The sequence below is a fragment of the Vigna unguiculata genome, chromosome 2, assembly GCF_004118075.2.
Source record: "Vigna unguiculata cultivar IT97K-499-35 chromosome 2, ASM411807v1, whole genome shotgun sequence".
Classification (NCBI taxonomy): Eukaryota; Viridiplantae; Streptophyta; class Magnoliopsida; order Fabales; family Fabaceae; genus Vigna; species Vigna unguiculata.
Window position 1 is genome coordinate 31,470,361 of NC_040280.1, and position 22,070 is coordinate 31,492,430.

General features: G+C 32.5%; 2 protein-coding genes across 4 annotated transcripts; both read left to right on the plus strand.

Annotated features, from left to right (window-relative positions):
- The first annotated feature begins 75 nt into the window (after positions 1–75).
- On the plus strand, positions 76–8,453 carry LOC114173678 (ubiquitin carboxyl-terminal hydrolase MINDY-2). 3 transcript variants are annotated; one of them, XM_028058198.1, is made up of 12 exons: positions 76–410; positions 3,214–3,332; positions 3,415–3,521; positions 3,617–3,704; positions 5,265–6,336; positions 6,446–6,500; positions 6,607–6,688; positions 6,836–6,916; positions 7,148–7,252; positions 7,342–7,391; positions 7,482–7,602; positions 7,974–8,453. In XM_028058198.1, exons 1-12 carry the CDS (start codon positions 227–229, stop codon positions 8,046–8,048), a joined length of 2,139 nt encoding a protein of 712 aa, XP_027913999.1. In that variant the 5' UTR covers positions 76–226; the 3' UTR covers positions 8,049–8,453. The 3 variants fall into 3 exon arrangements, with proteins under 3 accessions (XP_027913999.1, XP_027914000.1, XP_027913998.1); XM_028058199.1 differs by having other exon boundaries at positions 7,981–8,453; XM_028058197.1 differs by having other exon boundaries at positions 79–410; positions 7,993–8,453.
- A 6,901-nt stretch (positions 8,454–15,354) lies between these two features.
- Positions 15,355–21,095, plus strand: LOC114173763 (homeobox protein HD1-like). Its single transcript, XM_028058350.1, has 6 exons — positions 15,355–16,237; positions 16,347–16,467; positions 19,992–20,182; positions 20,290–20,421; positions 20,595–20,731; positions 20,820–21,095. The coding sequence occupies exons 1-6, from the start codon at positions 15,965–15,967 to the stop codon at positions 20,824–20,826; spliced, it is 861 nt and encodes a 286-aa protein (XP_027914151.1). The 5' UTR covers positions 15,355–15,964; the 3' UTR covers positions 20,827–21,095.
- Positions 21,096–22,070: the final 975 nt, after the last annotated feature.

A 22,070-nucleotide genomic window follows, 5' to 3' on the forward strand; every position in this document is an offset into this window, starting at 1 on the left:
GTAGACAGAGAGGAGAGGGTGTTAATTTTGACAGAAAGTTAGTTAGGGGAAAAGAAAAAAAAGAAAAAGATTGGGGAAAGGAAAGAAATAAAATGCGAAGTAATGTGGGGGGTTTGACAATAAGGTGGAGCAATCAATGAAAGAAGCTTTAGTAGTGCTACTCCATTGACATATTTGTTTTTTCATAAAGTATTGTGGCGTTGGAAGCAAATCCGGAACCATCGAAATGGCATCGTCGTCTTCGCCTACGGACCAACAACAACTCAGAGATGAAGATCGTGAAGAGGAGCATCCTCCGCTTCAGCCAGTCAAAGAGTGCGTTCACAAAACCAAAACGATTCAGTTTCTCGGACGCACCACTCCGATCGTTCTCCAAAACGACAATGGACCATGCCCGCTCCTCGCTATCTGTCAGTGCATTTCGCATCTTAGGGTTTCGTCATTTCGCATCTTTTATTGCTCATTTGCTTGATTCCTAAGATGATACCGTTTTCTCTATTGCCTTTCCTCAACCAAATTGGATTGCGTTTCGAATATGGAATTCCCCTTTCTTCATGATTGCCTCTTACTGTCAATTCCCCTTCCTCTCTTTATTGTCTTTATCTTATTTATTATGTTAGTTCTTGATTGATTCTTTAAGTTGATGACGTGAACCATGTTTTGTTACGTATTAATCTTGATGGTATTTCGTTATTTCTACATGTTCCTTTTCACACCACACCGCACCATTTGCTTGTATTTTTCTTTCCTCTGGGAGATTTACCAGAGCAAATGATTTCTTGATAGATGCCAATTTTTACAATATCCGAGATTATCTTTTTTATTATACCTGATAGCATATCACAAACAAACGGAGACTCGACAAGGGTCTTACTTCCTAATATTTGGGTTCAGTTGCAACTTGCCAACAAAAACTTATTAGAATTCGTATACGAATTCTCTTTCAAATTGGTTGCTGGCCAAGATGCCAATAGTCCAACCTGTTTGTAGCCCCTCTTAGGTCTTAGCCCTTCTTTTTTATCTTTGGCATTATTTGCGTCAATGCTTTCACTCTTCTGCCTAGTTACCAGTGTCCCCTGTTCAAGGTTTCTCTATCATGAATCGTGGTACGTTACCTATAATTGTATATAACAACGTAGCTAGTCTTATTTTCTATCCTATGAATTTCAGCAAAAGTCGTAGTATGTTTTTCATAGACATCCTTCGCCTTCAAGGAAATGATATTATTTATGCCTGGAAATCTCCCAGATTCACTTCCTTTCATCTATTATTGAAAAAAATTAAAGTCCTCAGAACTATTTACTACTGTTGTCAATAAAGCAAAATTGCGGTGGAATTGTGTAATTTAATGAAAAAGCAGTTGGAGCATGCTACAGAAGATATTGTTGCAGCTTTAAGACATCGTTTAGGGCTGTTTTAGTGTTTAATTCAGGATTTTTCCCTCTTCTTTTGGAACAGAATGAAACCCTAACTTTCTCAATCACTTTCTGTTAATTTTTTGGCCGCCCCAACCTGTGCAGCCTTATTTCTCCATTGTAGGAGTGGCAACTAAATTCAAACCTGTAGGGTACCCATCTTACCTTACCCCAACTTCGGCAGGAAGCTTGCTTTGGCCGTGGTTAAGTTCAGGTTTTTCTGGACCTCTGAAATCCGGGTTGGGGATGCAACTCCCGCATCAATACATGCATACATATCTACACACATGTATCCCGTTAAGGTTTAGAAAAAATAATAATTTCCAAATACTATATCCTTAATAATGTGGCTTAGAATATTGAATGACCATTGTAGACACCGGTAGTGTTTCCCAATCCCAGACTTAGGTATTCTGCCATTCGTGTATGATCTAAGGAAAAGACATTTGTATGTTTTTGAATCTATATATTTCTATGTATGTTTACTAATTTAAAATGAAATATTGAAAGTGCATGCCTTCAACATAAACCTGAATATAATCTCACATGGGCTTCAACACATCTTTTTTCTTCAATTCCTTGATTGCTTTTTAGTCCATGTTAGGTGCTGTGCTGCGTTCTTAAACCTCTTCCAATGCTATTTCTTGATATTCCTTTTAGGTGGAAAGAAAAATTCTCAAAATTCTGTGATAGCTTAAATTTATTTGCAATATTTGTAGTTTAAATTTTTGAAATGGGTTTCCCTAGAGCTGTTAAAATGGGTTGGAACCCGCAAGCCAATCCGGCTCATCACGGGTTCGGGTTGGGTTGAAATTTTTTTACAAATTTCAATACGGGTTGATTTTTAACCCGACTCATTTAGAACTTAGCTCACTCGGGTTAAACCCGTGGTGAGCCGGGTTGGCTCACCAACCCACAGATAAAAGGGTCACACAAGTGTTTTTTATTTTTTTTATTAAGTTGGGTTTTACATTTGGGTCATGTTAGGTTGTTTTTTTATCCAACACATAAATAATTTGTATTTTTTTTTGTTTTGGTTTATATTTGAATTGTCTTAAAGTTTATTTAGATTTAAATTAGAAATACAATTTAGTTTTAATTGAAAAAAAATAAAAACATTTGTATTTTTTTAATTAAATGAACCCGTGAGCCAACCCGTTTAACCTGCCAACCCGTGGTGGGCCGGGCTGGTTCGAATTTTTTTGGCTCGGTAAAAAGTGAGCCGGGTTGGGTTGGCTCACTAAATCATCAACCCGTGGTGGGTCGAGCCGGGTCGGACCGGGTTACCCGTTTTGACAGCTCTAGGTTTCCCCAACCTAAAAATACCCAATAGGCATGGAGATATGTTTAATATTTTTGTCTGTCAGGGAGAGCAAAGCTCACCCTGTTTGTTATGTTTACTCCATAGGTTGTGGTCATCCCTGACCTGAGGTTCTTTTCTGGCAAACCTGTTACAGTGTCCAGCCAAAGTGACCTTTCCTATCTTGCTCTTTTTTGTTTCATCATTTTCTGTTTTGTAGTTCAGGCCTATCATTTCACTCTCTTGTGCTCTTGTCTACGTTTTACCCTTTACCATTTTTATATTTTCCATTTCTTCTGTACCATTTGGATAGACATAGGATTCTGCACAAACTGATGGTCTCTACTCTTAGATGATAATTTAAAAAATGTGATTAACTGTTTGTTTCCTTACATGACATGCTTAATTTTTTCTCTTTAGAAGGGTTACTTGCAACATTTGTTTGGCTTTGTAGCATCACAACTATTACTCAGTTGTTTATACGTTGCAATGCTGCAGGTAATGTTCTTCTGCTAAGAAACAACTTAAATTTAAGTCCAGATATTGCTGAAGTCTCACAGGAGAAATTACTTTCATTGGTTGCTGAACGATTAATTGATTCAAATAGTAATGTGAATGTAAGAGTTGCATTTGTTATTAGTGGTTACAGTTACTCCTGTGATGTAAGTTTATTTGACAACTTTTATTATTGTCTTGTAGAACAAAGATGCAGGCTATGTTGAAAATCAACAACAGAACATTGCTGATGCAATTGATTTGCTTCCTAGGCTTGCTACTGGCATTGATGTAAATATAAAATTTAGAAGGTTAGTTCCGGAGTTTTGCTCATCGTTTCTTTTTGCAGTTGTGTTCACCTGTTAACAATTCTGAAGTTCTGATAAGAATTACACATTAATTGTAGAATTGCTGATTTTGAATTCACTCGAGAGTGTGCCATATTTGATCTGTTGGACATCCCTTTGTATCATGGCTGGATTGTTGATCCTCAGGTATTTTTTCACCCTCAGTCCAAATTAATTAGTTCTATCTTGTCATGTATTTTGTTATTCTGAATAATTTGATTAAAATCTTTTAATTTGTTCACTTTATTGATTGACTACTTAATGATTATTTTGAATTTGGTTGCAAGCAAGGACATTTTTGTTTGTTTGGCCGGAGAGGGGGGTGTTCAACTATTATTTTATTGTGACTATTTATTAAGCGATATTATTAGGTTATCAAAAATAATTTTAAGGTAGTTATGATAGAACCTGCAATCCTTTGGGGATGCCAAAATGAATTTGGGAGGTTCCACTGTACCTGTAACAATCTTGCTGTCTGTAAAATGAGATATCTATTTTAACTCTTCAATGTTAGATTAAGGACATTTTTTTTTTTGTGTTCAGTACATTCCAGTGGCCTGGTAACAATTCCCCTTTTCTCATCCATTTCATTTCATTTTTTTTGGGAGATGCAAACCCTCAGTTTTGAAATGCTATAATAATGGCAGGTTTTCCCTATTCTTTATTAAAACGTTATGTGTTTCTGCTGCTTCAGTATTGATGTTGCTGTTTTGCAATCAGGAAGTTGGAATTTATTTTAATTGAAGAAAAAATATTTTTTATTACATTCAACTTTTTTGTTACCTTTCTGAGTAGAGCTGTCAAAACGGGTAACCCGGTCCAACCCGGCTCGACCCACCATGGGTTGATGATTTAGTGAGCCAACTCAACCTGGTTCATTTTTTAACGAGTCAAAAAAATTCGAACCCGGCCCGACCCACCACGGGTTGGTGGGTTAAACGGGTTGGCTCACGGGTTCACTTAATTAAAAAAAATATGATTTTTTTTTCAGTCAAAACTAAATTGTAATTTTAATTAAAATCTAAATAAACTTTAATACAATCCAAATACAAACCAAAATAAAAAAAAATACAAATTATTTATGTGTTGGATAAAAAAACAATTTAACATGACCCAAATGTAAAGCCCAACTTAATAAAAAAAAAAACACTTGTGTGACCCTTTTATCTGCGGGTTGGTGAGCCAACCCGGCTCACCACGGGTTCAATCCGTATGAGCCGGGTTCTAAACGAGCCGGGTCAAAAATCAATCCGTATTAAAATTTGTAAAAAAATTTCAATCCAACCCGGTCCGAATCCGTGATTAGCCAGGTTGGCTCGCGGGTTCCAACTCATTTTGACAGCTCTATTCCTGAGAGAGGTTTCGGGGGGAAAAATAGGAAAAAAAGGTGATTCCCCGGGAATCCTTAGATTTAATCAGAACCATCCTCTTGTATGCATATAATTTATCTCAGTCTGCAAATTGTCTGAGTTCATTGATTGTCGAAGCTGCTGTATCAAGTGGCTCCGTATGCCCCATCTTAAAGTTGATCTAGCCTTAGATTCTGTTAAAAAAATGTGTGGTTCAATTGTATACTGTAAATTTTAAATAGCCAACTCGTCTTGAATGTTTACCAAATGCTGTCTTCATGTTTTTCTCAAACAATGTGGGGTTTATTTATTATTTTTTGATGTTTTCATTTGATATAAAAATGTTCATTGGAGCCAGGATTATGACACTGCAAATGCAATTGGATCAAAGTCCTATAATGCTCTAATGGGAGAGCTTGTCTCTCTTGAAACACTAAACATGGATGTCCATCATAAAAATGTTGCAGAAGAAGATTGTGTCGACTTTGTGGCTGCAACAACTGCTACTCTTGGAGTTCCTTCTCCCAGTCTTTCAAAAACCAGGTCTTTTGAAGATTCTCCTCAATCTATTTCTGATCAGATACCAAGAAAAGGTGATCTTGAAGAAGAGGCAGAGTTGTTGAGAATCTTGAAACTGTCTGAGGCTGATTCTAAAGCTTCAATAAGTGATCCTGTTGCAGTTCACGTTAATGGAGGAGAAATTTCTGCCAGTATGGAAGGACATATGAGTAATGAACAGGTTATAAATATGGATTCTGGAGATAAACTAGGAAGTAGCGCTGGTGCTGGTAACACTCACTTTCATGATTCAGAGCCTTCTGTATCTGACGACATCACTGCTTCTGACAGAGACCTCAACAAACAGATATCTTCTACTTCTACTTCTACACTGGTAGAGGCAGCTAATTCATCCTTAAAAACTGATACTGTAAGTGACCTTCATCAATCGACTTATACTGGAACCAAAGAATCTTCTGACCAAAATGATGTGATAGAGAAGAACAGCCTTGATGCATTGGTTCAGAATGATAGTGAAATTATTCCTTCTCCCAAAGAATACTCTGTCTCAGACGTTTCTGGAGGAGATGGAAAAATCCATGATCAGTCCACTCCTACAACTATAGATCATGAAGTTGTTGGTGAATCTCATGGACCTGATGCAACGAGATCATTACATTTGTCCCCAGGCCATGCAGACTCAGACTCACGTAGCATCAGTTATCAGCAAACTGATGTTTCTGGAGCTTTGACTTCAAGTGTTCATGGGAGTGAACCCATATACGAGGGAGAGGAATGTGTGTTGGACAGAAGAACTTTTGAGGATCGTGAACCTGTTTATGAAGGTGAGGTGGTACTTGCAGAACAGGCCGACAAAAGCACCTTAGCTTCTCCTGATCTTAGAGCTAAGGATGAACTAACTCCAGAGCAAGGTAAGTAGTGCTATATATCAAAAAGTGGATTGCTTCTCATTACAGTATTATTTTCTTAGATAACTATATGTTTTTATCTCATGGGAGACGTGTCCTTTTATTGTCATAGGTGAATTGATCAAAAGTTTCTTGAGGAATAATGCCAGCCAGTTGACATTTTATGGGTATGTGATGTCGTCTTGTTGGTCTAATTATCAGGCCATTCGTCTTCATTGTCTACGACCTTTTTTTTTTTTTTTTACATTTTATACATGATTAATTCTTTTGCAGTCTCTTCTGTTTACAAGATGGGCTTAAAGAGCGTGAGCTCTGTGTTTTCTTCCGTAACAATCATTTCAGCACTATGTTCAAGGTCAGTCAAAGTCTTGGAATATTATTTCTTTGGACATTTGGATTACTCATATCAAGTGCAGTCAGTAGCACTTTTTTGTCATTGAGAAAAAAATGTTGGCTGTCTTGCAGAGTCTTCATACTAAAGTTATTTTCTCTTTATCCACAGTATGAGGGTGAGCTCTATCTTCTAGCCACTGATCAAGGTTACATTAATCAGCCAGATCTGGTCTGGGAAAAACTGAACGAGGTAAAAGTTTATATGATCTTTCTTGTTAGGATCATTTTAAAAATTTCCTTCTATGTTGCCACTTGTAGCGAATTCTGTGTGCACGAATCTTTATTAGAATGTTGTGCCGCACAGTTCATTTTTCATTTTACTGTTGGCATACCCTTTCTGGTCCATCTTGTCCTATTTTGTATTTTCTTACCGTCGTTGAGCAATATTGAATTGCAGAAAGTTTATGTACTTATGTTTCAGGTCAACGGTGATTCATTGTTTATGACCAGTAATTTCAAGGAATTTAAGGTAGAAAATCATGAAAATAGCACATGGAATGAAAGCGATGTCCTGACCAGCACTGCTGTATGTATAAATATATTCTTTTAAAATGGGAATATATTAATCTTTGCAAATAAAATTTTCTTAGATATTTGGACATCTTCTCGTTTCAGGACTATCTTGCCAGCATCGATAGTGCAACACAGGCAGGCTTAGATATCAAGTAATTTTCATAATTTGCTGTTGGCCATGAAAACTTGCAAATTATTCCTTTTTCAAAATTATATTCTTAACTAGTGTGCAATTGTTACAGTTCTGATCTGCAATTAGCAATAGCCTTGCAACAGCAGGAATTTGACCAGCAGCCATCACGCCAGAATAATTTACAACAATCATCCATTAGTGGTAACTCTAGACTGGTCACAGGACCCCAGGTACACATGCCTTTACTACAACTAATTTACAGTGTTTTTGGTAAATGATATCATTGTCTGCAGTGTGTGTGTATATATAATATGTATGTCACGCACACTTTTCAATTTGTTGGGATGGGGGGATCTTTATTTTATCGGTTAGCAAATCTAGATAATTTTTTATAGAATTAGTTTTAATATACTATTTTTATTTTGTCATCTACTCAGTCTGTGTCATATAGAATAAGATTGTTGATTACTGTAATAACTACTATAATTTGTTGAAAATCTAAATTTCTTTACATTGAAATACATGATTCTTGTAAGGAAAAGATTTGATGTTTGACTGCTCTAGTAACGCCTGCATAGATGATTTGTTGAATTTTTTCAAGACTTCAGCGGTAATTGCAGGTTGCAAGAAACACCGGAAGACAGGCTTCGTCTGCATCTACATCTCCCAGGCCTGATGGAAAATCCAAAGAAAAATGTATAGTGATGTGAAATTCACGGAGTTTGTGTAGAAGCATGCACTTGAAAATGTGTCCACCCTGATAATTGTATTCCCATAACAGCAATCTTATTGAGCTTGTATGAGATATTAGGTTGAGTTGCTTATGTAAATATTGGAAGTATATAGTGTATAACAGTGCTAGGTCCTTTTTAACTGTGACCACAACGCTCAATCCCTTCCCGCCGCCACTTGATATTGTCTGGGCTAACTATAACTATCTCAACCATTTTATGCTGATGATTCACTGTGCAGCACTCTAAAGTAGGGAGTTAAAAGGCCACTCAGAGACAACTCACGATTTTACCATGTAATATTGCCAGATAGAAATTGATTGAGTGAGAATCAAAGTGCATGATATTAATTTTTTTACCAAAATTATTTGTTTTTGTATTTTTAGGTGGCATTTTTTTTGTTCATCCTTTTAACGGCAACTTTTGAAATCAGCTAGTAATTCAACTTTTAAACAACTCACAAGATATTTTTTAAAACGGCTAGCAGTTGTTTTCACGTTCAATAAATCTGGTATTCAATACGTCGGTCGGTTTTGATAAATTGCATAAAATTTTGTATAATGTGAGCCTCAGGTTATGTTGAAGTTCCCCATCAGATTTGATGGCTCATTTTAGGAAGTATTAATTGTCTGCCTTATGTTTTGTTTGGATACGAAGAGAAAATAGGATGATAAGAAGAAGTGATTTTTTTCTTCTATTATTCACCTAGAGACAAAAAAAGGTGAATAAAAATAATTATATATTTGTCATTCATTTCTTATACTGTTTTTCCCCAGAGTAGGAGAGACATTTTATCCTGCAAGTTTCATCTGAATTATTTTGTTCTGTTTGGTGTCTATTCCAAACAATGGAGAATATTTAAGTAAAGCTTCTTTTTCCCTTTAAGTTTTCTTTCGTCCTTTTCCCTCTGAGTTTTTAAAAATTGTAATAGGTGATGATGAGTGAAAATAGTTTATTGTTATTTGATTGTGGTCAGGTGAAAGGAAAGTGATGGATGGAAGATAGGTTACTAGAATGATTTGTTGTGTATTGTAATAGGGGACCACTTTAACATATCGTGTTTTTAACGAGGAAATGAATTATGATACAACACTACAGTACTACAGCTGTGATGCTGATGCAATCTCCAGCTGTTACCTTTCTTCATTCACCATTTTTATTTATTATTATTATTTTTTAATTTCTTGGGGACTACCTTCTCAACTCTCATCTCATTTCGTTAATTACCCTATTTTCTTCCTTTATGTCCTCATTCTCTCTCTTCAACTTTTTTCTCCAAATATTTCTTCTCATTTCTAAACAAATATAACAAATAAGACATTTCCTTTCTTCATTTTTTTTCAATAAAGACATGCCTACTAAACTTTTTTCTTTCTTTTTCAATAAGCAAGCTGGGAATAAAAGAAAATGTCACCTCATGAATTCACTTTAATATGGGTAAGACCTAGTAATATTTTATTAAATAAATTAGTTAGAACGTTTATATATAAAAATTATACATTTATATATCTAGTTTGTGTTTTTCTCTGCATGTTCTCTAAATTTAAAGAAATTTTTGACAGTAAATTTTCTTATAGTTTGAGGCGTGTACAGTCAGTAAAGTGTTGACCGATTTGGATCAATGTAAAAAATATACAGGATTGTTTGACATTTTTGTTATTGACCAAAATAAACATAAACACTTAATTAATGTTTGAAAATCAAATTGAGAGATTAAGGACTATAATTTAGTAAAGGACAATTTGAATAATATGTGAATAATTAATTATTTCAAGAATAGGAGTTATTATCTGAAAAGATAATCCAGCAGAATCGGTAGTCTAACAGTTAACACCAAAATTAAAAGTATTATTAATATATTTTATTGTAACTTACAATTTTATTAATCAAAATATTTTTTTAATTTATCAAATTACTTCTTTTACTTAAAATTTTTCATTATTTCTTTTTAATATTTTATTTTTCCCTTAATTTAAACAATTTTGTTTTTATCTTTTTCTTTTAAATATATCCTCCCATCTATTTTGCCTTTCACAAAAACATCTAATTATAAATTTTTCAACTGAAACATTTGAGACCGTTACAAATAATATAGAGCACAAAAAAGTAAAAGAAAAAAAACATAAATTAGAATGATATTTTTTTTAATTACTTTAAAGTTAGTGCAGACAATAAAGACGCATGTAGGGGCGTGGTGTAGTTTCTAAAATTATGATATGGTTAATGTTGTAAGCATTTGACAGTCACTTTATGAGGCTTTAACACTAATTGCAGTGAAATACTAATTCTTTTATCAGTGACACAAATCGAAGAGAAACGTAAAATGTGAGTTATATTGTCAGCTTTAAACGTTTCTTTATGAAGTACTTCTTACACACAATCTGACTTAAGAAGTATATTAGCTGCACAAGATTTCCAGTATTTTCCAAAAACTTTCTCAATCCAATTTCACTTACTAAAAATATTAACTCAATTTTATATATATAATGACCATTATGGTAGGTTAAGTTTTCAATCTATTCCCAATCCCCTTTAGCCACTAACCAAACACATGGTTGGGTCAATGAAGAGAGAAATAGTGTGCAATAATCATGAATTATTATTGTTTATTTCTCAATAAAAATTAATTAAAAATCGGTAAACATCATTTTCATATTTTAAATGAATTTGCATAGGAATGATATTATGGGTGCCTTTTTAGCATTAATTAAGCATTTTATGAATTGCCAAACTTGTTTTATCTTATGTTAGTTCCTTCTCACTTGATACATTTAGTGTTATCATCTACATCGATTTTTGTGCATATAGTCTTATAGTCATAACAATCATTAATTATTGTACCGTCTGGAGAATGACTGATTTCAACATGCTCATTTCGATTTCGACCCGATAAATATTTATCATGATTCAACGAGTTTCAGTCATGGGTCGAGGTGACGAGCATTTGGACCGAGCAGGATTTAGGTCGAGCAGGATTTGGGCCAAGCAGGATTTAAGTCGAGCAGGATTTGGGCCAAGCAAGATTTGGGCTGAGCAGGATTTGGACCAAGTACGATGTGGGTCGAACAGGATTTGGGCCGAGGTGGTTAGTTTGTTCCTAAAAAGAAGAGATTTAATATCCAACGAAAAAATAGAAATTTGTTACTAATATTTTGTCACACTAACACGTCTTCCTACAAATCAGGTAGGTAGGAAACCTATATAAAGGATAAGAGAGAAAGAGATAGATAGACATTTTTTGGAACCATAACTACTGAACTCCAGAAAGAGAAGAACACATATCTATTAGTATAAGAGTCAGATGGGTAGTTTGTTCTTGGTTTTCGTCTCACTAATTAAGATTCGAGATCGGAACAATTATACATGCAAGGACAAGTTGGTTTAAATTTAAACATTAAATACTTTATATATAATATACATATATTTTAACTCATCACAATACATCATAAATTGCAATGATAATTTTTATTCTTACCATTTGCATTAAATATTTTCTATTAAATTTAATATTTATCATTTAATGAAGTGATTCATGCGTTAATGGAAAAGATATAGCACCAATAAAATATGAGTCCAGCCCACACATAAAAGATTAATACTATTTTTAACTAATAACAAAATCTTAAGATAATAAGTCAGAATCTTCGTCCTTATATAATACTCAATTTTTTTTATTTATACTCAATATAAATCTTAAAATCACACTTAATTTCTATAATACTTTACTATATCAAATATCTAACATTACACGTACTCATAAAGAGTTATTACACACACAAGGAGTTTTACCCCTAAAGATTCACATTATAAAGATATATACATAAACCACCCAAAATGGTATGTATCATAATAATGATCTCATTTCTATCATGCTCATAATATATAGAAACGTGTATTTTCTTCATCCGATTTTTTAGTCTTAATAATACTAAGTTTAAGAATAAGTATGATTCTTTTATCCTTGCAATTCATCCACTTTTTGACCACAGGTTTGTATGGTCTTAATTTCTAGGGCGGTAAAATTACGTGGCACATCTTGGAATTTAGCTGAAATAAAAGATACGATGTATTTCTTGTTACATGTAAAAATATAAGATATATATATTACAAAATGGGGAAAGCATTCACGTGCTTCTTATCACACTCTTTCTCTTCTCTACTCATTCTCAACCACACAATCATCCACTACACTGCACCAACTTTAGACCTAATCGCATCTTTTAAATTATATTTTTCCATATATTCTTATCATTATTATTTATTTTTGTTCTATCAATTGTCTTCTTCTTCTTCTTCTTTATTTTTCAGTGTTTTTGTACAAATTCATCTTTTTTTATGTTCCTATATTCATAAATATTATTTTAAAAAAAAACTGTGTACTTGTTTGATTGATATTAGGACAGTTTCCTTTCCATGTTGGATCGCTTCGCATGTCTGCGCTTCAAAGCTTGTTTTTATCGCTACCTTCCTCCTTTTCAAATATGTACATGTCCTCTTCTATTTTCTTAAAACATTAAGTTATGTTAAATTAAAACGAAGATAAATAATCAAATATAAAATGAAAATTGTTTATAAAAATTTGATTTCATTAAATTTTAAAATTACTGAAAGAAAATTAAAGTTTAAGGTAATTATTTGTGAAATAGAAAGGAAATAAATAATAATAAATTTTGATGATGATTAGAAACAATCAATTACTTAACTTACATGAAAATGACTAAAGGGGCCCGCATTGTAAGATTGTGGAAATACTATCTTCTTTTAACGAAACAATGTGAAATTAGAATTATGGTTCCTCTTTTGATCTTTATTCTTCCGACGACGAAAAGAAAGAGATTACATAAATGGAGAAAATGGAAGATATGAGATGTTGCTTCAAAGGTTTTGATTCTAGTCTTATGGATAAAATGCTTCCTTCTTTTACACGCAACACCTACTCTTCAAACAAAAGTAACCACACACAAAGTAAAAAGAATATTCATTTCAGATTTTTATATCATTTTTTCTTTGCATTTGCTTTATGCATTTTTTAACTTTTCTTTTTGATGATTCAACCACCAGTTTTCTAAAATAGACAAAATAAATAAAAAGAAAACACAAATTTCAGTATGTGAAGACGTCCGTGACTTGTTTTGTTCTCTTGCAAATTGTCATCTTTATTTGTTTGAGGTGAATAAAAGACTATAAATTTATCATATTAAGATTTTAAATTAAGATTGATGTTGGATTTGACTCATATTTTATTAATGTTATATATATTTTTGGTGATCATCTTTTGACAGATATAATCACAATTTATAATATTAAAAGAGTTAAATATGTTTTGTTCCCTTAACTTTAAGTGAATTTTAGAATTAGTTCATTTTAAAATTTTAGACCAATTTAGTCTTTCATCTTTCAAAATACGTGTATTTAGTCATTTTAATCAAATTTTGTTAGGTTTATTTGATGTTTCGTACGTATTTCATGATTGTATTTGAGTTGTTTATACTGTTTGACATATTTTTGCTTTAATGTTAAGTCAAATATTATTATGAAACGTACTTGAAATGTCAAATAAACTTAACAAAATTTGATTAAAAGGACTAAATCCACATATTTCAAAAGATGAAAGACTAAATTGGTCTGAAGTTTGGAAATTGACTAATTTCAAAATTCACAAAGTTAAGGGATAAAAACATATTTAACCTATATTAAAAATGTAAAATCAAAAAGAAAATTTGAGTATATTAAAATATTGATAGTTATTATTAATTATGCTATAGTTGAAAGTCTCGCATTATATAAAACTATGATTATGAGGGTGTTTTTGAGTGAAAGTTGGTGGTGAGTGAGTATGTTTTTGTTGTGTTTAAAGAAAGGGGTTACTTACACAACATAAACACTGTCCCTTTCTTTGATTTCACCTTCTATCCCCTGAATACTGCAATATATGAACACTTGTTATACACAATTAATTTGCACAACAAGTAAAGAAGATGGAAGATGAAAAGCATAGCACCACCAATTGTGAGAACCAAACATTGACACCTCAACCTTCAACCCACTTTATCAACAACTAACAAAATTAAACTTAAATGAAGGTTGGTGATAAAGGATATATACATCTTTATTTTATTTTCTTTTTTAATATATATTTTTTCTTACTTCAACCCATATTTTGCTGTTGCGTATATATTAAATATCGTCGGTTAATTTAAAACATCAAATTATTATAACTAATCGTTTGTTTTTCTTTTTGGTACAACTAACTGTTGTTGAATTTTGCACTCACCAAGTTTCTCTGCCCACTAATTAGTTGAATTAATATATGACCCATAATAATAATAATTATATGTAGTTGTCGAATAAAATTACTCTATCAACGATGAAATAAATATAAAGTATAAGTTAAACTAACCACTGGATTAATTAATTCATAACTGCACTGTCGGTGGTCTTGTTTCGTATGATTAAAATGTTAATACACATTAACTCCCGAAAAAAAAAACTATGAACACTTTATTATAATTTTATTTCTAGAACTAACATTATTGGTGTGTGACAACAATAGAATAACCGTAAGGCTTCACCCAGAAGCAGTTACGGTTACACACATTGCTTAATGCAGATAATTATTATTTTTTAAATCTATTTAAAACACACGGCTAATTTAATTCATGGAAATAATATAAACAAATATTTGGCATTTTGATGACGCCAAAAAATTGCGACGCACATGTTGTTAATTCAAGAATAGTTAATTCTGTGTTGTATTACGTTGGGATAAAACCTAACCTATGAAGTTTTGTCATTGCAATAGATGAAACATGTTTCTGTTATTGTTGAGGCAGAGAATTACTTTATATGAGGGACAACCATTTATAAGGAGACAGAAGGAAAAAATATATCTTTATTAATGTTTTACAAATTACGTTAATCTATGGTAACTTTGAGATCTAACATCGAAGAAGAAAGCATGTGGATTGGTATAAAGCTCCATAATATCTTCGGTGTCCTTAATTCTTTATATACTTTTGTAAACAAAATAATAATTCATTGAAAATTTGATAGGATACATGTAAATTGAATGATTAAATGTATTTGAATAAAGTAAAAACATTTGAATGGAAAGAAAATGAAAAGTGTTTGACATGTTTAAACAAAGTTTTAGCAGAGTCCTTGAAGTACCTAATTGTTTTGTCTGTTTGTTATCTCTCTTCACCTTTAAAGGCACAGATTTTTTTCTTTGGTGGTGATAGGTGTGATAAACTCAAACCATCGTCGCCAATCAAATCAAAGTACCTTAGCCTAAAAATCCATTATTGTTCCTTCCAGATAATAAAAAAAGAAAAGAAGAGGAAAAAGAAATGAAGGTGTCAGGTGACAGAAGCAGCTTTATCTTCTTTTTCTGACCTCGCTTCCATCCCCTTTCATAGTAATGATTCCGCAGCTTACTCTTTTCTCTGTCTCCCTTCCTCTTTCTATTTTCTCTCTCTCTTTCTCTCTTTCTCTCTTTCTTAAATAAACAAAACAAAACTTCAATCTCTCTCTCTCTCTCTCTCAACCGTGTTTAATGCCTTTGCTTCACCCTCTTTCTCTGTGTATGTAAAATCTTTGTTTTTATCAGAGCTCCTGCAGAAAGTTGTGTCTCAGATCCCTATAAACACCGAAAACGATACAACTCTCTGCACTCTGCACTCTCTCTCTATCTCTGAAAATCATCATTTACAATTTTACACACAACCTATTACCGAATAGGGTGGTCCTCAACCTCAACCTCGCTCATTTTTCTTTCTCTTTTTTTCTCTCTCTGTCTACCCTATATTATTCTGCTCTGCCTTTATCAATCGATCCATCGCACTCTCTAAAAATTGAGAAAATGCAAGAACCGAGCCTGGGAATGATGGGCGGGTTAAGCGGCGAGGTCTCCGGCGATCACCACCGTCAACTGAAGGCGGAGATAGCCACACATCCGCTGTACGAGCAGCTGCTGGCTGCACACGTGTCGTGCCTCCGTGTGGCTACTCCCATCGACCAACTCCCTCTCATCGATGCTCAGCTATCTCACTCTCACCATCTCATACGCTCTTATGTCTCTCACCATACCCACTCTCTCTCCCCCAATGACCGCCAAGAACTCGACAACTTCCTGGTAAATATACCAAACAAACAATATTATTATTGTTTTTTTTTTCTCACAAAACAAATTAATTAACACAATTTCATGGATCCCTGTTGTTTGTTTGTTGTTACCACCGCAGGCACAGTATTTGATAGTTTTGTGTACTTTCAAAGAACAGCTTCAGCAACATGTCAGAGTCCACGCCGTCGAGGCTGTCATGGCCTGCCGCGATATCGAAAATACCTTACAAGCTCTCACAGGTATTTACCGGTTGTTACTTCGTTTCTTTTAGAAAAAATATCATAAAAACGAGTAGAATGTATGATGTTGCCATTTTTTTTTTCTGTGAGGAGTTAATGGTGGCAAGTAAAATTAATTTCTCACGGTGTGAAAGCATTTTTTGTTTCTTGTGATTTACGCGATTTAGCTGAAAGGAAAGGAGGTACATAATAATGGTATACATATTTTTTTCTTTTGCAAAAGTTTTTGTTGTCGAGTTAATTAGACTAAGGAATGGGGTGGTGGGGTCTAGAAATGTTATCTGGTGGAGTGTACAGAAATGGCAATGGGAAGAGTTAGTTAGTTTGGTGAGGAATGGTAGACCCTCTTCTCCCACTATGTCACTGCCAACAACTTATAATGCCGTGACCCAATAATTTTGTTCCTGAAAGGATCTGCTACACACATATATATTTATCCCTACAATGCAATTTTCAGTAAGATTTCTTACACCATGTTGTTTTACTATTTTACTTGTATGTATATATTTGTAAGTATTTGATTTAAATCAAGTATAATGAGACAAATTAATTAGCTTGTTTTAAACATTGGAATGATTTTAAACATCTCCTGACAAAGTATTTAATTAGGAGATGACAATGATTTTAAACAGTAGAAAATGAGAGATTTTGGAGCCTTGCTAGTTTGTTATCCCTGCTATAAAAAATCCCACATGAGTTTCTTGTCAATCTGCATCATGTTTTAGTACTGATTTGTTTTTACAAGTTGGGATACTGGTATAACAAGCTTAGTTCACATATTATTTATTGTTGAGAAGATAGAAAATAGAATAGCTAGGAAGGGAAAAGAGAGAACAATTCACAAGTTGATGTAGTAGAGAAAATCATAGGACTAAAAAAACATTAAGTTGATTGTAATAGACAAACTTTTTTATCCTTACAAATATGTCTCTATCTTATGTATAAGTTGAGATAGGTGGAGAAAAGATAAAGAGAGCATAAAAAAGATGAAGGATAAAACATTTAAAAAAACGAGTGTGAAAAATATCAAAACTCTTTCTTAAAAGGATCCATATATTGTTTCCATGGAAGTGCATGATGAGGCTGTCTGACTAGTGCATATATGCTGCGTTCGAACCAGGCTGGCCTGTGCCTATAACGCATAAACAATATTGAGAAGTTCTAACGCACCCAAAGCTGAAAACTACATGCCAAGCTTTATATCACAATATTTACTCTTACAAATAATTCAATATGATTTTAATAAGTCTTCTTGTGGTTAGTATTAGTCAATCAATCATAAACCGGTATATTTTTTTAAATATCACTATAAAAAAGTTTATGAATTGTAGTTATATGACACTATAAAATATCTTCAATTACAATATATTACTTATTTATTATAGAGCTTTATTTAACCAAAGGGTTGATCTTTATTTAATATTTAATATTTCAATGTTTCTTTCTGTTTTTCCGGCCTTAATCTTTTTATTTAATGTCTATAAGCCTTAATCATTATTTTACAAAAAGTATTTTCAAAAAATCTTGTTACTTGTGATAGCTTTTTGGAACAATATTTGTAGAGCTAATGTGAATATATATAGTTGTGGCACATTGTTTAATAGTATCTTGACATTAATCCAATTGAACACTTCATAAAGTACATGCTTTAGAAGACTGCTTAAATAAAGAATTGAAATCTATTTTTGTAGACAAATATTAGTAATATATTTGACAGTAGTTTTTAATGACATTTTCATTATATTAATTTTTTAACTTGTATTCTTAGAACACTCCATATGACACTCTTTTATTGATTATTATCCTTGAAACATTTAAATTGTTTTATTTAAAATTTTGAAATTTATTGTTACTAATATATTAATTACCATGATTTAAAAAAGCCTCTTTTATCTATGTAGTAGAGATTGTTGAATAGTTGCTTTGCTATTATAATTTTGGCATGTTAGGAATTCAATTTTACACCAATTTTGTTATATTAGGTCTTTATTTTTTTTAGGATTTTGTTTCTTTGGAAATATTTTAATGGTTATGTATCAATTAATTATACCAGGGTGTATCAGTGGTTAGTTTAGTTGAGTTAGAAAAACTATATTAATATAATCACTTCAATTCAATAGAGTGCATTAAGTACTGTCAAGAGTAGGAGTGAACAAAATTAGTTGGACTGAGTTGAAATTTTCAGATCGAGCAAATTAGAAAAGCTAAGTGTCTATAATAAAAATTTACTAAATTAGTAGTTATAGTAGTTCAGTGCACTGCTGAACTGATTTATTTCATGACGGTTCAAAAATGAAAAAAAATATCAACATGAAAGTGTTGTTGGATTTAGCTATACAATATCAAAACATAAAATATTATAGTAGCTTATTTAGAATTAGTAGTAACAAATTAGTAGCTTTGCAATATTTTGAATATTTTATTAGAAGTAATGAATTAATAGAAATATTAAGAATAAGAAAAGTGTTGATTTGAAACTAAAAATAGTATTTTATAACGCACTGAAAAAAATTCAACTAAAAAACAATTTAATTTAAATATTCAAATAAAATTCACAAAACATAAAAATAGTGCAGATGAGTATATTCAATTTATTTTTCAAAATTCTGTTTAATTTCTTAAAATTATTTTTTCTGTTTAATTCAAGTATTACACTTGTTAAAAGCTGACTTTAACATGCATAGGTATTAGATACATGAAGAATTTCTTATATAATATTAAACAAACGATAAGTGATAAGTAATCTAAATTTTACTTTTCTGGTTTAAGCAGATATGGTAGATATAGGGGGAATTTTTATGGTTATTTTGATATCCAACTAATCGTCCACCTCATAATTATGGATGATATGACTGCACATATGGCGTATTAAGTGGGATGAAGAAGAGATATTCAACTGACCCTTTAGGACATCTTCAAAGTATAACTCACTTTAGGATAAAATAATTAACTTCAATTCGCCTGGTCAATGTCATCTCTGAATTATGATTAAAAATAGATGATTAGTCCATTATTGATGTTATCGGCAACTAACTTTATTGCATGCTTTTATGTATGATTAAGATGTGTCGAACATTTTGGCACTATTCAGACCCGTCACTGTTCCACTCAAAAACCAAGGGCCCCTTCTATCTGTACTTCTCTCCCTCACCTGCACTTTCTTTCAATTTCAAATCACCAAGTTGCCACCCAAAATTTATGCCATGCATTTTCTGCTCTAACCCTTCAAATCGAGCCAAAAGAAGTTTCCTTTGCAAGACTAATTACTTCTTAAGTGTAATTTCAAAGTAATTACAAGACAATCCAAAGATGTCAGACACAAACCAAACTTGTTCCCTCACCTGTTAGAGAAAAATATTCGGAGTATTGAACAAGAGTTTTTTTTATCAACCATACTATGTTTTGACTACCCTTTTTTCCATGTATTTCTTCAGTGACAAAGATGAATTTCTGTAGTTCCTTTTGTCGTTAAAAATGTTCTCAAAATCAAGTCTTATATGGACTTCTGTTTAATTATATTTCAGGAGTGAGTCTGGGGGAAGGAACTGGTGCAACAATGTCAGATGATGAAGATGAGTTACAGATGGATTTTTCTTTGGATCAATCTAGCGCTGAAGGGCATGACATGATGGGATTTGGTCCCTTACTTCCTACAGAATCTGAAAGGTCACTGATGGAGAGAGTTCGTCAGGAACTAAAGATTGAGCTGAAGCAGGTCATTCTTGTACTCAATATATATACATGCTACCTGTTCTTGCAGTTTACATGCAGTTTTACTATTTTCCGTAAGTTTGAATCACCAACCAGTTTTAGTTTCTGCAGGGTTTCAAGTCAAGAATTGAAGATGTCAGGGAGGAAATATTAAGGAAACGTAGAGCTGGGAAATTACCAGGTGACACAACTTCCGTGTTGAAGAATTGGTGGCAGCAACATGCAAAGTGGCCTTATCCTACCGTAAGTGAACACCTTCTCATCAATATTTCCATAGTTTTGTGTTTCGCCAAAACTTGTTTCTTAGCTAAGAAAGAGTTCATGTCATACCCAACATTGCTACTATAAGATTCTGCTAATTGTGACATTTATGATACAATAATGACCTCTGACTCATTGAGGTTGGTTTGTTTCAGGAAGATGACAAGGCAAAACTTGTGGAGGAGACAGGGTTGCAGCTGAAGCAAATTAATAATTGGTTCATCAATCAAAGGAAACGCAACTGGCACAGCAACTCTCAATCGGTTACCTCTTTGAAGTCGAAGCGTAAGAGGTAGACATATTTTGTCCCAACTATGTGGAACAGCTAGCAACACAACTTATATAAGAACTTACTATATATATATGCTTATTTCTGATAGAGTGTAGTCTCCCTAAGGATTCCGATAAGATGCAGAAGATAGTAGATGGGTTACTGTAATGTAAGATAGCTGAAGAAAAAAAGCCTGCAAGTAAATTTGTGGAATTTAACGTATGCAAACAACTTTTGTTTTAGGTGTGGTTATGCCTCTCTTTTAACGGTCTTTGTAAATTGTTTGTTACTTTTCTGACCGACGGCAGAATTATTACTGTCACTACACACATCATTGGAAGATTTTCGCGGTTCTTTACAATTATATATGTTCTTTGATCCTACATATTTGATCTTTTATACCACTCCAGTTCTTTTATCAAAAAGAGGAATAAGATTAATTTCTTTTTGGATATTAATGTTGATATTTATTCTTACAGTATTTTGTCATCTATGGTAGAAATTAGTGAAGAAAGAAGCATGCTAATGAGTAATGAAGTTACAGTAAAGAGTTCAAAAGTTGGTTCACATTAAATATAATCTAAGCACAGCTTATAGTTTGCATACACTTTAGTTAATAATTCGTAAATTAAAAAACTATAATTATTTATTTATAAAATAGTCCTGTGTTTGAACTCGTCAAATTGGGCAAAAAAAAACGTTTTTAGTTTTATTTATTTAACTTTCAAACTTTAAGACGAAGTATGTAAGTTGAGGTTGCTTTAGTTGCCTTTAATTGAAAAATAGGTTTAAATTATAGACTTTAAATAATTAATATTTATGAATTAGTCCCTGTTGTGTATACAAATTATAATAATGTCTTTTTTGTCATGTAAGAACTGAAATGAAAATTATGTATTCAGGAAAGACTGAAATGTACATTTTTTTGGTGAAGACCAAATGAATGTAAATTATTTTACCCAAAAACTAAACATAAATATTAATACTGTGTCAAATATAAACACGAAATCAAATTCTGTTATAATTCTGGCGAATGACAAAAACTAATTTACAAACATTTTTTTCATGAAGATAGCGTATGATATATGAAGATTTTAATTAAAAGTCGTTTTATAGCTACTGTTAGAAATAAGAAATTAAAATTAAAATTGTAAGTAAAAGTCATTTTAAGTTTAAAATATACTTTTAAATTAAAACTTTTTGAGTGATGCTGAATATTGGAATTTGAAATAGATAAACAAACACCTAATTGTTTTTCCCTCTCTGATATTTATGAGCGTGAAATATCCATGAAATTTCTTTTTTTTTTTCTTTTCTTGAATCACTTTACACCACACACATACCATTCATAGGACTTGTG

Bases quoted from the DNA above. Each gene is read 5' to 3' on its own strand.
- LOC114173678 (XM_028058197.1), top strand. From the start codon at position 227: ATGGCATCGTCGTCTTCGCCTACGGACCAACAACAACTCAGAGATGAA. The intron at 3,705-5,264 runs GTATTTTTTCAC...CATTGGAGCCAG, and splicing joins GCTGGATTGTTGATCCTCAG to GATTATGACACTGCAAATGC. The intron at 6,917-7,147 runs GTAAAAGTTTAT...CTTATGTTTCAG, and splicing joins TCTGGGAAAAACTGAACGAG to GTCAACGGTGATTCATTGTT.
- LOC114173763 (XM_028058350.1), top strand. From the start codon at position 15,965: ATGCAAGAACCGAGCCTGGGAATGATGGGCGGGTTAAGCGGCGAGGTC. The intron at 16,468-19,991 runs GTATTTACCGGT...ATTATATTTCAG, and splicing joins TACCTTACAAGCTCTCACAG to GAGTGAGTCTGGGGGAAGGA. The intron at 20,422-20,594 runs GTAAGTGAACAC...GGTTTGTTTCAG, and splicing joins CAAAGTGGCCTTATCCTACC to GAAGATGACAAGGCAAAACT.